This window comes from Carcharodon carcharias, chromosome 13 (genome assembly GCF_017639515.1).
Source record: "Carcharodon carcharias isolate sCarCar2 chromosome 13, sCarCar2.pri, whole genome shotgun sequence".
In the NCBI taxonomy this organism is placed as follows: Eukaryota; Metazoa; Chordata; class Chondrichthyes; order Lamniformes; family Lamnidae; genus Carcharodon; species Carcharodon carcharias.
The window spans coordinates 125462999-125477117 of record NC_054479.1 but is presented as its reverse complement, the minus strand read 5'-3'; the positions used below and the strand labels follow the sequence as shown (position 1 = coordinate 125477117).

General features: G+C 46.8%; 2 protein-coding genes across 3 annotated transcripts in view; one reads left to right on the top strand and one right to left on the bottom strand.

Moving 5' to 3' along the window:
* LOC121286339 (protein FAM71F1-like) overlaps positions 1–14119 on the top strand; it is an 86294-nt gene that overhangs the window by 17042 nt on the left and 55133 nt on the right. The window lies entirely within an intron of this gene.
* Positions 1–14119, bottom strand: part of rbm28 (RNA binding motif protein 28) — a 44128-nt gene that overhangs the window by 3209 nt on the left and 26800 nt on the right. Inside the window, exons 12-17 of one of the 2 annotated variants that reach the window (XM_041203422.1) lie at positions 9452–9587; positions 8361–8425; positions 7672–7827; positions 6334–6483; positions 4171–4245; positions 3106–3326 (exon numbers count right to left, since the gene is read on the bottom strand). In XM_041203422.1, the coding sequence (XP_041059356.1) occupies positions 3106–3326; positions 4171–4245; positions 6334–6483; positions 7672–7827; positions 8361–8425; positions 9452–9587 (803 nt within the window). Of the gene's footprint in view, positions 1–3105; positions 3330–4170; positions 4246–6333; positions 6484–7671; positions 7828–8360; positions 8426–9451; positions 9588–14119 lie in introns of both variants that reach the window. The other variant, XM_041203421.1, reaches the window with a different exon arrangement.

The window sequence follows — 14119 nt, the reverse complement described above, 5'->3', positions numbered from 1 at the left end:
AACTTCAGAGGAGCATAATCAAATATAATTTGCCACTGACCCATATAATATGACCAAAAGTGTGATCGGGGGTAGGTTTTCAGGAGTATCTTAAAAGAAAGAGAAGTGTAACACAGAGATGCCTACACTAGGGAAGGCATTTCAGAGCTTAGGGTCTAGGCAGCTGAAGGCATGGCTGTCAATGCGAGAGCAAATAAAATGGGTGATGCCCAAGAGGCCAGATTCAGAGGAGCTCAACTATCTCAGAGGGGTGTAAGATTAAAGGAGGTTACAAAGATAATTGGGTGGTGGTGGTGGGAGGGGCAGGAAACAAGGTCCTGGAGGGATTTGAAAATAAGGATAATTTTTTGAGGCAGTGCTCAACTGAGAGCCAATGCAGGCCAGTGAGCTCACAGCAATGGGGTGAAAAGGTCTTGATGCAAGTTATAACATAAACAAGTGTGTTTTGGACGAGTGTAAGTTTATGCAGGGTGCAGAGGGTGCAAGGCAGGAGGTTGACCAGTGGTGCGTTGGAATAATCAAGTCAAGGATGCATGTTTCAGCAGGTGAGATATTCAAAATGTTGTTACACATTGGGATGCTGTGTGGAGATGACATTCCAGGGGTTCAAGTCCGTCACACGGTGATGGTCCATGTAAGCGAGACACTGGCTCAATTTTCTTTCCTCAGAAGCTGAGTTGCTCCCTCGGCTTCACTAACAATATCTGCTTCCCTGAAAACCTACTGTGCAAAGTGATTAACGTTTGGTTGAGAAAACTCCCCCAATACACCTTCACGTACACAACTTGCTAAATTTACCTAGTGTCCCTTTAACTTGTGGGATAGCAACCAATCTACTCATAAGATGCCTTATATAGGCCATTGTAGCACAACTGTTCCGTGGAGAACTGCAACACCCAACTTATGCTCAGCAAGTTCCCTCAAACAGCAGTCAGACGAACACCCAGATAATCTTTGTTTTTGTGATGTTGTTTGAAGGATAAATGTTTACCAAGGTGAACTTCCCTTTTCTTGTTATATGACTAAGATGGGATCTTTTTAACAGCTAAACTTGGTTTAATGTCTCATCCCACCTCCGACAGTGCAGTGTTCCCTCAGCACTGCACAGAGAGTGTCAGCCTGGAATATGTGATCATAGGGAGAATTTTTCCTATGGCGCCGCCTGCAATCAGCTGCGCGCCGCCATTTTACGTGGGCAGGTCAATTAAGGCCTGCCCAACATAACCTGCGTCCAGTAGCGCTCAGCGCTACCTGTGCGGGTGGGGGGGAGGGGAGAGAGGAGGGAGAGGAGGGGCCTGTGCGCAGCTATCTCCAAAGCACGGAGCTGCCTCGGGGAGATTAAATGGTTGAAAGAAACTTAACAAATAAAGTGGAAATTTATTTAAATATGCCCCCCTCGTGTGACAGTGTCACATGAGCTGGCACGTTTGTGAAGTTAGTAAAACTTATTTACTTATTTCATAAAACCTTCAGGAAATCTCATCCCGCCCGTGGATGAGGTTTCCTGAAAAACATGAAGGCCGTTTGGGCTCTTCGCCTGCCCCCCGACCTTAATGTTGGGTGTGCAGCGTTGTTGACAAGTTAAATTACTCTTTTAATGGCTTTAATTAAAAGGGCCGTTGACAGTTCGGCGGCCGCACGCCCACTGAACGAACCAGTGCACGATGACATCATGACGCACGCCCAACAGCATCCCGCATCACTTTACGCGGCGACATGTCGGGACCGACCCCACACGCCGACCGGAAGATTCCGCCCCATGTCTGTGGAGTGGGGCTTGAATCCACAGGCTCCCAGTTCTGAAAGTGTGCGCGCGCTGCCTACGAAACCAGCAACAGCAACCCCTAGCCGCACTGTGGGCGCACCCACGCCACACAGGCTGCGGAGGTTCAAGACGGCAAGCTCCCCACCACCTCCTCAAGGGCAACTAGGGATGGGCCATAAACGCTGGCCCAGCCAGCGAAGCCCACATCCTGTGAATGAATTTTTAAAAGAAAAAAATTAAAATAAACTGTGCCGGCTTCCTCCATGACCTGGCAAACATTCAATTCAACCTCAAACTCTTGTTTCCCCCGACACCCCACCCTGCTCCTGCCCTCCCACCTGCCCCGCCCCGCTCCCACCGCCCCCAACAAAGAAAACAGGCTCCAATTTTCCTTAACTGAAACTCTCAACTCCTGGAATCGTCTTAGTTATTCCTTTCTGGGCGGCAGCAACACCCTTTCCTGTGGTGAGGTGACCAAAGCTGTGTTCACACTTCAGAGAGCATCCTCCACAACCTCTGGTAGTCGGGGAGTGGTTCACACAGACGCTAATGAGGTCCACCCTTCCAACCTGTGTCAAGTTAGGACTTAAATGGCCAGAATGTTTCTCTCTGTATCCAGGAGCCTCACCACCCATTGTAATGCAAGGAATGTATTTTATGTAGTAGCCTGAAGCAAACAAGCGCTCAGATTGTAGTTGTGTCCAACCCTAATGTCGCGAATTATTAGCACAAGCAGGAGGTTGTGACCAGGGGCCCCACCCATGCGGCATTGTTTTAACAGAGCAAGTCGGCAGAAAATCATTCCTTTGGCAAGGAGTTCGGTAACCAGGGATCAGAAATCTATAATAAATTGGCAAAAGAACGAGAGGGAAGAGAGGGGGATTCCACCCCCCCCTCCTACTCCAACACAGAAGCTTGTTAAAATCTGGAATGCACTACCTACCTGCCAGGGTGGCAGAACCAGGTTCCATAGGAACTTTCCATGGGGAATTGGGCATGTATCTGAAGGCGGCTAATTTACAGGGTTGTGGAATTAAGTTTGGACAGTTCTTTCAAAGATTCGGCACAGGAACAACAGGGCAAACTCCCTCCTTCTGAGCTGTAAGATTCAATGGCATACACCCCGGGGCAAGCTCACACACCCCGGGGCAAGCTCACACAGCCCGGGGCAAGCTCACACACCCCGGGGCAAGCTCACACACCCCGGGGCAAGCTCACACACCCCGGGGCAAGCTCACACACCCCGGGGCAAGCTCACACACCCCGGGGCAAGCTCACACACCCCGGGGCAAGCTCACACACCCCGGGGCAAGCTCACACACCCCGGGGCAAGCTCATACCGGATTTTGGGGCCTTGGTGGGATGGCAGAGGCAGCACCTTCTTCCGTTTCTTTCCGTTGGCCAGCTCCTCTACCTCAACTTCGGGCTTGGTACAAAATCCAGACCATGTTTTGTGGCGCTGAGGTGCAGTTTTGGGGTTGGTCTGCTGCTGGTCGCTTGGACGTGTACTGAGTTTCCCAGTCTGCACCTGTGTGTTTGCTCCCGCTTTAAGCTGCTGCATCTGCTGTCAAAAGAAGAACCATAAAAGGACTTACAGACTTCCAATTGACTACTAAGTTATTTCTCTTAAACGTACAAGTTTCAGTCGACGAAATCTGTTAGGATTAGAGTTATCCTCGGAATTAAATTGTGGTGCAGTTGCTGCTCACTGGAGGCTCCAACTAAGCTACGCTGTGCAACAGCACCCTCCAGTGGCTCAAATGAGATACAGCAGAATTTATATTTAGAAAGGGAGCTCCAATTCAAACAAGGCAATATGGTATCAGAACCCTAGCAGTTGACGCTTTACTCAAGTGGTTAGCAAGAAAAATTTGCAAGGAACTTTAAGCGAGAAAGATCGATCTTCCATGTACATAATGTCTCATCACATCCTCAGTATATCCCAAAGCACTTTATAGCCGAAAACATTAACTGGTTATTCGCCCCACAGAATCAACTGCAGGGGTCTCGGTGCACTGAAAGAGTAGGAAGCAGATTCAATAACAACTCTCAGAAGGAAATTAGGTGTAAACCTTTCAAAAGGAAACATCTGCAGAGCTACTGGAAAGAGGAGGGAGAGAGAGAGCCCGAGAGAGAGAGATTAATTGGATAGCTCTTCTAAAAGAGCCAGCACAGACACAATGGACCAAATGGCTACCTCCTGTGTTCTAACTTTAAATGATTAGCCAAACATTGAAGAGTCCAGGCATCCCCACTGTCCAATAAATTGCCCACTAGTCCTCAAACTGAATAGCCACGATTTAATCCCACGCCCTGTCAACTCAGCCCCGAGCTAATCTTCCCTTTCAGTGTTGGAACTTCCAACGACTGATGAGTAAATCGTGGCCCAGTAGAGATTCCCTTACCAGGTTGCGCTGCACTCGCATCTCTTTTATTTTCAGCTTCCTCCGATCTTCCAGTGAGAACTCCACGATTGGCCTCTGTGCCAAGGGGCAGGAGAAAAAAGTACAAAGGAATCAGGTTAGGTAACCTGTGCAGATATAACATAGAAGCCACACACCTTGAACCAGTCCCTGCAATGGGCCACCAAGATGACTCCAGCGTCAATAAAGCGAGATCTGGTGCTGCTGATCATCAAGCAGTCCAATCCCACCAATTCAGTTTTTTGTTTTTACACTAAGGTATTATCGCCGCAACAGCTCCTTTTATCACTCTGCTTAAGATGCTCTGTGCTGCTGGCAATGGGCAAGCAGGGAACAGGTGTAAGAAAAACTAGAAATGTTAAATCTATTTTATTTAGATTGTGCATTTTACTTTTCCCTCTTCCCTCCCTTAATTTCTCTCTCCTGAAAGCACCAGCTCTGGTTAATATGAGACAGTACCTCACCCTCTCTAGCAGACTCTCTTTACATATGCTGATATAGAATCAACAGGAGGGTCATCCACACCTCAACTTTTTCCCCCATAACCCTAACAAAATTAGTTAAGTACACGTCCAATATTCTTTTGAAATTACTATGGAATCCGCTTCCGCCACACTTACAGGTCGTGCATCCCAGATCTTAACAACTGATTGTGCAAAAAAATTTCTCATGACCCTTCACATTCTTTTTCCATTAAATCTACAACCTCTGGTTACCGATCCGCTTACCAGAGGAAACAGTTTCTCTCCATGTGGCTCTACCAAAATACCTTCATAAGTGTTGACAGGATATTTCGGGGCATTGCAGCCAGGAGCCACTAGATATGATCAGGAGTGAGAAATCCATTACAAACCAGGAATATCCAGGCTGACATAAGCTAATGCAGTAAAGACAGAGGACAGAGTACTGGAACATTCTGGTCTGCAGCTTGGCTAAGTGTGCACAACACTGTGCCACCAGAGGAAGTGGGATTACACTTTCCACAAATAGAATTCTTGCAAACCTCAATTGGGTTAGGAGGAGTTAGCCCTTCTGCTTTCCAAGGCATTTTATTACTTTCCCACACCACCATCATGCACCATTCAAGACAAGGACCTACCTGAACCCAGCAAGCCCCAACAGCATGCCGCAGGGGGGTGGGGAGGGGAGCTACACAGCCAATGCTGGGGTTACGCCCCCCCCCCCCCACCGCTTCTGCTGGCAGATTTGGCAGTCGGGAATTTTACTGCAAAGGGATTGGAGCTTCAGTGGCCCTAAATTAGTAGTGCTTAGTTGGGCAAAGCTAAGTGAACTCTACTATGCCCAACATGCCATCCGAGACTCAATATTGCTCCTTATGCAATGCAACCATTCTGATGGAGGCCACCAATTCACTGCCCCAGCATCAATATAGTGCAGCATTTGCATTGGAGAGAACGGATGAATTGTTGGAGGATGCATTGGAACCATATCCTAGTAGCAAGAATTAGTACCTGGGAGAGTGAGCAAACCTGTAGGCCTGATGGGAACAGAGACTGAGATTGAGGCCAAGATTGCCCAAGTCCATTTCATGCAGCCAGTAGACAGAGACTTTCACCACATCTGTCTGAATTGCAGTTGGACTTTGGTCCAGGGGGCAATGGGTTAGTAGCTAATCCGCTACATTACCCAAAAACATCCTCAGTATATCCCAAAGCACCTTATAGCCGAAAACATTAACTGGTTATTCGCCCCACAGAATCAACTGCAGGGGTCTTGGTGCACTGAAAGAGTAGGAAGCAGATTCAATAACAACTCTCAGAAGGAAATTAGGTGTAAAACTTTCAAAAGGAAACATCTGCAGAGCTACTGGAAAGAGGAGGGAGAGAGAGAGCACGAGAGAGAGATTAATTGGATAGCTCTTCTAAAAGAGTCAACACTGACACAATGGACCAAATGGCTACCTTCTGTGTTCTAACTTTAAATGATTAGCCAAACATTGAAGAATCCAGGCATCCCTGGGATGTAACCTGCGATATCTCACTGGTTAGAAGATGGCGAAGCCCCCAGACAAAAAGTTGTGAGGTACTGTTCCAGACCGGAGGGCACTGGCCAAAACCCAGTTCCTCCACAACCACCAAACAATCCAATTTATTACATTGGCACACCACAGATGATCTCACTCACCTTCTCTGGCCCAAAAATGTCCGGGTTATTATTCAGGTAGCGCAAAGCCGTCAAGGAGTGGCTATGTTCCATGAATTCTACGAACCCATAGCCCAGAGAACGAGCGCCCGCTTTTGTCTTCGCTGTCCGCAAGTCCCGCATGATCCGACACTAAACGGAAGACATGCAAGACAGTTGTGAGCCGGCTGCAGAACATAGCTCGTCCAATGCACAGGTATATCTGCCCTGTATCCTCATTCAGACCATGACCCATTCACCAATTACACGCTGTACTCACTGAACTAAACTGGCTGCTGGTCTGGTCACACCTCAATAACGCCTTGATTTTAAAATTCTCATCCTTGTTTGCAAATCCGCCCAGGCCTCAACCCTCCTTATCTCTGTAACCTACTCCAACCGACCAATATCTCTATACTCCTCAAATTCTGGCCCCTTGTGAATCCTCGATTTTAATCACTTCTTCATTGGGAGCCAAGCCTTCAACTGCCAAGGCTCTAAACTCAAATTCCCCCTTGAAACCTCTCTGCCTCTTTCTCCTCCTTTAAGAAGCTTCTTAAAACCGAATTCAATAACCTAGCTTTTGGCTGTCCTAACACCTCATGTGGGTCTGAGTCAAATTTTGTTTCGTTATGTTCCATGTTGGGACGGTTTACAACATTAAAAGGTGCTATATAAATGCAAATCGTCTTTGACTATCTGTTCAAGTAACACAGTCAATCTATTGATTTAAAATAGAGCCAACTTATTTTTATAATCACAAGTTTCACAACTTCAGGAGGTCCAATGGTGCAATATGATTGCAAGTTGACATGGTTGCCGACATACAAACATTTGCCATCTTTCAAAATAAATGTACTTCAAAAAATACTTTCTTAATACAGCAGCCCAAATATCTGGAATCTGTCTCTCTAGATTCTGACTTACAACAACCTACCAATCTTCAAATTTCCTCCGGACCACAAAAAACAAAAACAACAACAATAAACTCTGGATGACCTATCTCAGAATAGAAAATATACTTATGAGCTCTTAAAAGAGACACAGCAGCAGCACAGTGCAATCTATGGTAATAATGCGCTTATCCCTCTAAAACCAGGTATCATTTCTTAATGTGAGTAATGTCACTGGGCAATTCTCTAGCATTAACAAAATTACTTGATGGGACCTTTCCCCGCACTCGCTCCCTCAAACAGCAGCACCACAAGATGTAGATGCAGTCAGTGGGGGGGTGGGGGGGGCGTGAGGGGGAGATTTCCACAAATGAAATAGGGGAGTGGTGTGGTGAAACTCCCCTATTTCATTTGTGGAAATCTCCCCACAGGTGCCCCTCCCACTTACCTCCTTTATCCGCACGCCCTTCATGCCCGTGGCCTCTAAGCAAAGCTTCCGGAGCTGCTGGTCGGTCACTGACTTCGGAATGTTGTGGATGCACAGCCTCGTTTGCGAGACAAAGATATTTACGTCCTTCAGCTTCTGACGCTTCAGCTCCTCAAACTAAACACAGAACAAGAGCAAACAATGGGTGAGAGTCCTCTATAAAACCTGTATGCATTTCACTGAAGAATGGTTGGCGGGAAGTGAGAATAAAAGGGTGGAACGTAGTGCCCATCAGGTATACACAAATATTTATCCAGTTCCCCCTTGACTTGCTGACCCTATCCCCTGCTTTAGGTAATCTACCCCAAACTCACTGTATGAAGTAAGTAAATCTGGACCTGCTTGTTCACCATTCAACATGCCCTTTCTGAGCTTGCGCAATGGGTACACTGTCCTCTGTCAGCATTGAATGCATTGTCCCATGGTGAAATGGGACACTTACAACTTGTTAAAATTGCTGTTACGGCCTGTTCTAAACCATACATATTGCTAAAAACCCTGGTTGCAACCCTTCTTTCCACATCCCCAGTAAGAATCAGGAGAAGGGTGGAAAAAGAGAGAAAAACAGTCAACTGTTAACAGTATTAAAAGGAACTGAGATATGTTGTAGTTCCATTTATATTCTGAAGGATGACCATGAGATAACTCACCCGTGTTCTCTTGGTAATGTCTGCAGCACTCATGCCCTCTGCCGATTTCATTCCAGCCCGAATCACTGAAAGGAATAGGAAAGAGGTAAACTTCTGAAAGCCAGTCCCATTACTGGAGAGACAGGCATAACAAGCACAGGCCACAGGTACAATTTCCCACACTGCAGATCTCTGCTCTGATACCACTTCTCTGTAAAGATTTCAATATTTTTCCTTCACATGTGTATCTGATGCCCATCAACAAACCCTTGTGGTCATGTATTCCATATTCAAAACCCCATTGCATGAAAATGCCATTTAACGTCTAGCATCCCAATCAGAGAGAATTTAGTCCTTGAAGCAAGAATGGACTTTCATTTAGTGCCTTTCATAACATCAGGATGACTCAAAGCGCTTCACAGCCAATGAAGTACTTTTTTAAAAAGAATGTAGGAAATGTGGCAGCCAATGTGCACATGGCAAGATCCCAGAAACAGCAAAGAGATAATGGCCAGATAATAGGTTTCATTCATGTTGCTCAAGGGAAAACATTGGCCAGGACACTTGGATTAATACCCCTGTTCTTCTTCCAAATAGTGCAGCATTGGCACTGATCACCGCTGCCACTGTCTACCAAGCCAGAGTGGTAATGTTGCTACCCCTCCTGTGGCCAGAACGGGGACTGAGTGTCCCAACACAAACTGTCCATATAAAACAGGACTGATTGTCCCAGCACAGACTGTGTTTGTGTAACAGGAATCAGTGTACCAGCACTGATTGTGTGTATATAACTGAACTGAGTGTCCCACCGATAACAGTATGTGTATAACTGGTCTTTACATCCATCTGAAAGGGCAGAAGGGCCTATGGTTTAATGTCTCATTCAAAAGACAGCATCTCTGATAGCACTGAAAGAACACTGCACTACATTGGGAGCGCCAGCCTGCATCATGTGCTCAAGCCCCTGGAGCAGGACTTGATCTATGACCCTCGGGCTCAGAGGTGAAAGTGCTACTCACTGAGCCACAGGCCAACATCTGATTACAAACAACTGCACGTGTTACAAGGAACAGGAATCCTCCTGACCAAACACCTCTGCCCAAAATACTTACAACCCTCTCGAGCCAGGTACAGGTTCCGTGTTCCAGTTGGTTTCTTCGTCTTCTTTTGGGCAAGCTTCTTGGCCTCTTCGCGACTGACCGCGAATGTCACGGTGAGCTTCCGCCTGTCCAACCAGAGGCCTCCGCTCTAGAAGTCAAACGCGTGTGGTTTATGTCAAAATGACCGTGGGCATAACCGTAGAAAAGCCAACAGTAAACACAATTCTGGGCTACACTGGTATACATCATCCGTAACATAGCAAGGTGGCTCAAAAATTTGACAAGAAGAATTCAGACAGCAGACTACAGGGAGGCAGTGGCATAGTGGTAATGTCACTGGACTAGCAATCTGGAGGCCCAGGCTAATACGTTGGGGACATGGATCCAAATCCCACCATGGCAGGTGATGAAATTTGAATTTATTTCAAAAGCTCATCTCAATAATGGTGTCCATGAAAGCATTGACAATTGGCATAAAAACCTATCTGATTCATTAATGTCCTTTTAGGAAGGCAATCTGTTGTCAAATGTTGTGGAACACAGGGTTTAGTGGCAGGGAGGAACTGAAAGAAATCAGTATTAATAGGGAAATGGTGTTGGAGAAATTGATGGGATTGAAGGCTGATAAATCCCCAGGGCCTGATAATCTACATCCCAGGGTACTTAAGGAAGTGGCCCTAGAAATAGTGGATGCATTGCTGGTCACCTTCCGAGATTCTATAGACTCTGGAACAGTTCCTACAGATTGGAGGGTAGCTAATGTAACCTCACTATTTAAAAGGGAGGTTGAGAGAAAACAGGGAATTATAGATCAGTCAGCCTGACATCGGTAGTGGGGAAAATTCTAGAGTCCATTATAAAAGATTTAATAGCTGAGCATTTGGAAAACAGTGGCAGAATCGGACAGAGTCAGCATGAATTTACGAAAGGGAAATCATGCTTGACAAATCTACTGGGATTTTTCGAGGATGTAGCTAGTAGTGTTGATAAGATTTGGAGGTTGGAGGTTTGGCCAGTGGATGTGGTTTATTTGGACTTTCAGAAGGCTTTTGACAAAACCCCACATAAGAGATTAGCATGTAAAATTAAAGCACATGGGATTGGGAGTAGTGTATTGTGATGGATAGAAAACTGGTTGGCAGACAGAAAACAAATAGTAGGAATAAATGAGTCTTTTTCCGAATGACAGGCAGTGACTAGTGGGATACCGCAGGGTTCGGTGCTGGGACCCCAGCTATTCACAATATATATTAATGATTTAGATGAGGGAATTAAATGTAATATCTCCAAATTTGCAGATGTCACAAAGCTGGGTGGGACGGTGAGTTGTGAGGAGGATGCAGAGATGCTTCAGTGTGATTTGGACAAGCTGAGTGAGTGGGCAAATTCTTGGCAGACGCAGTATAATGTGGATAAATATGAGGTTATCCACTTTGGTAGCAAAAACAAGAAGGCAGATTATTAACAAAAACAAAATACCTGGAAAAACTCAGCAGGTCAGACAGCATCTGCAGAGAGGAATACAGTTAACGTTTCGAGTCCGAATGACTCTTCAACAGAACTGAGAGAAAATAGAAAAAAGAGGTGAAATATAAGCTGGTTTAAGTGGGGGTGGGACAGATAGAGCTGGATAGAGGGCCAGTGGTAGGTGGAGATTGCTAAAAGATGTCATAGACATCTGTCCCCATCCCGTCTTCCAATCCCAGCCCCGGCCATGTATTCACCAGACCCCTTGACCTTCCCCTCCCTGATGCTGAACGTTCAGTGCTCAGCAAAGGACTCAGTTTCATACCCTTGCGCCCTCATCTCAATGAATTTCGGGCTCGGCACGATGCTGAACTGTTCTTCCGACTCCTTCGTCTCCATGCTCACTTCTTTGGGAGGAGTCCTCTCCCCATTCAACGGATCCTTTTACCCACCTCCAATATTCTCCCTCCACCTGGACCCCTCCCTCTGGTTTCTTACCTGCTCTTGATCTTTTCATTAAGAACTGTTGGCGTGACATCGGTCGTCTCAATTTCTCTGCTCCTCTCACCCACTCTAACCTGTCTCTCTCTGAACTTGTACTCTGTTCTCTCAGGTCCAACCCTGACATTGTCATCAAACCTGCTGACAAGGATGGTGCTGTTGTCTGGCGCACTGACCTCTACCTAGCAGAGGCTGAGCGCCAACTAGCAGACACTTCCTCCTACCTCCCCCTGGACCATGACCCCACCACTGAACATCAAGCCATTGTTTCCAGGACTGTCACTGACCTCATCTCCTCTAGAGATCTTCCTTCCACAGCTTCCAATCTCTGTTGGCCCGCTTCTATCCCCTACCCAAAATCCACAAAAAGGACTGTCCTGGCAGACCGATTGTGTCAGCCTGTTCCTGCCCCATGGAACACATTTCTTGCTATCTTGACTCCATTCTCTCTCCCCCTTGTCCAGTCTCTTCCCACCTACATCCGCGATTCCTCTGACACCTTACGTCACATCAACAATTTCCAGTTCCCTGGCCCAAACCGCCTCCTCTTCACCATGGACTTCCAATCCCTCTACACCTCCATCCCCCACCAGGATAGTCTGATGGCTCTCTTCTTCTTCCTCGAACAGAGGCCCAAACAATCCCCATCCACCACTCCTCTCCTCCGTCTGGCTAAACTTGTTCTCACACTGAACAATTTCTCCTTAAACTTGTCTCACTTCCTCCAAATAAAAGTTGTGGCTATGGGTACCCACATGGGCCCCAGTTATGCCTGTCTCTTTAGGGAGTATGTGGAACATTCCTTGTTCCAGTCCTACTCCGGCCCCCTCCCATAACTCTTTCTCCGGTACATCGATGACTGCTTCGATGCTGCTTCATGCTCTAGTTTGGACCTGGAAAAATTTATTAATTTTGCTTCCAATTTCCACCCTCCATCATTTTCACATGGTTCATCTCTGACACTTCCCTTCCCTTCCTTGACCTCTCTGTCTCAATTTCTGGTGATAGACTGTACACCAATATTCATTACAAGCCTACTGACTCCCACAGCTACCTCGACTACAGCTCCTCACACCCCGCTTCCTGTAAGGACTCCATCCCATTCTCTCAGTTCCTTCACCTCCGTCGCATCTGTTCTGATGATGCCACTTTCTAAATCAGTTCCTCTGACATGTCTTCCTTCTTCCTCAACTGAGGTTATCCACCCACAGTCATTGGCAGGGCTCTCAACTGTATCCGGCCCATTTCCTGCGCATCTGCCCTCACACCTTCCTCACCCTCCCAGAACCATGATAGGGTCCCCCTTGTCCTCACTTATCACCCCACCAGCCTCCGCATTCTAGGATCAACCTCCGCCATTTCTGCCAACTCCAGCATGATGCCACCACCAAACACATCTTCTCTTCACCTCCCCCCCCAACCCCGGGCAGCATTCCGCAAGGATAATTCCCTCCGGGACACCCTGGTCCACTCCTCCATCACCCCCTACACCTCAACCCCCTCCCACGGCACCTTCCCATGCAACCGCAGAAGGTGCAACACCTGCCCCTTTATTTCCCCCCTCTTCACCGGCCAAGGGCCCAAACACTCCTTTCAAGTGAAGCAGCATTTCACTTGCACTTCCCTCAATTTAGTCTACTGCATTCGCTGCTCCCAATGCGGTTTCCTCTACATTGGAGAGACCAAACGCAGACTTGGTGACTGCTTTGCAGAACACCTTCGGTCTGTCTGCAAGCATGACCCAGACCTCCCTGTCACTTGCCATTTCATCACTCCACCCTGCTGTCTTGCCCACATGTCTGTCCTTGGCCTGTTGCAATGTTCCAGTGAAGCTCAACGCAAACCGGAGAACAGCACCTCATCTTCCAACTAGGCACTTTACAGCCTTCCGGACTGAATATTGAGTTCAACAATTTTAAATCAGCAACTCTCTCCTCCATCCCCACCCCCTTTCCGATCCCCCCTTTTTCCAATAATTTATTTAGTTTTTTCTTTTCCCACTTATATCCATTATTTTTAAGTATATTTCCATCCATTGTTTTATCGCTACCTTTTAGCCTATTTCGATCCCTTCCCTTCACCCCACCCCCACTAGGGCTATCTGTACCTTGCTCGTCCTGCTTTCTACCCTTAATTAGCACATTCCTTAGATAATATCACCACCTTCAACACCTCTTTGTCCTTTTGTCTGTGACCTCTTTTGGTTATCTCCACCTATCACTGGCCCTCTATCCAGCTCTACCCCCCCCCGCTTAAACCAGCTTATAGTTCGCCTTTTTTCTATTTTTCCTTAATTCTGTTGAAGAGTCATTCAGACTCGAAACGTTAACTGTATTCCTCTCCGCAGATGCTGTCAGACCTGCTGAGTTTTTCCAGGTATTTTTGTTTTGGATTTCAAGCATCTGCAGTTTTTTGGTTTTTAAGACAGATTATTATTTGAACAGCTATAAATCGAAAGAGGGGAATGTGCAATGAGATCTGGGAGTCCTCATACACCAGTCGCTGAAGGTAAGCATGCAGGTGCAGCAGGCGGTAAAGAAGGCAAATGGTATGTTGGCCTTCATGGCGAGAGGATTCCAGTACAGGAGCAGGAATGTCTTGCTGCAATTATACAGGGCCTTGGTGAGACCACACCTGGAATATTGTGTGCAGTTTTGGTCTCTTTATCTGAGGAAGGATGTTCTTGCTATAGAGGGAGTGCAGCAAAGGTTT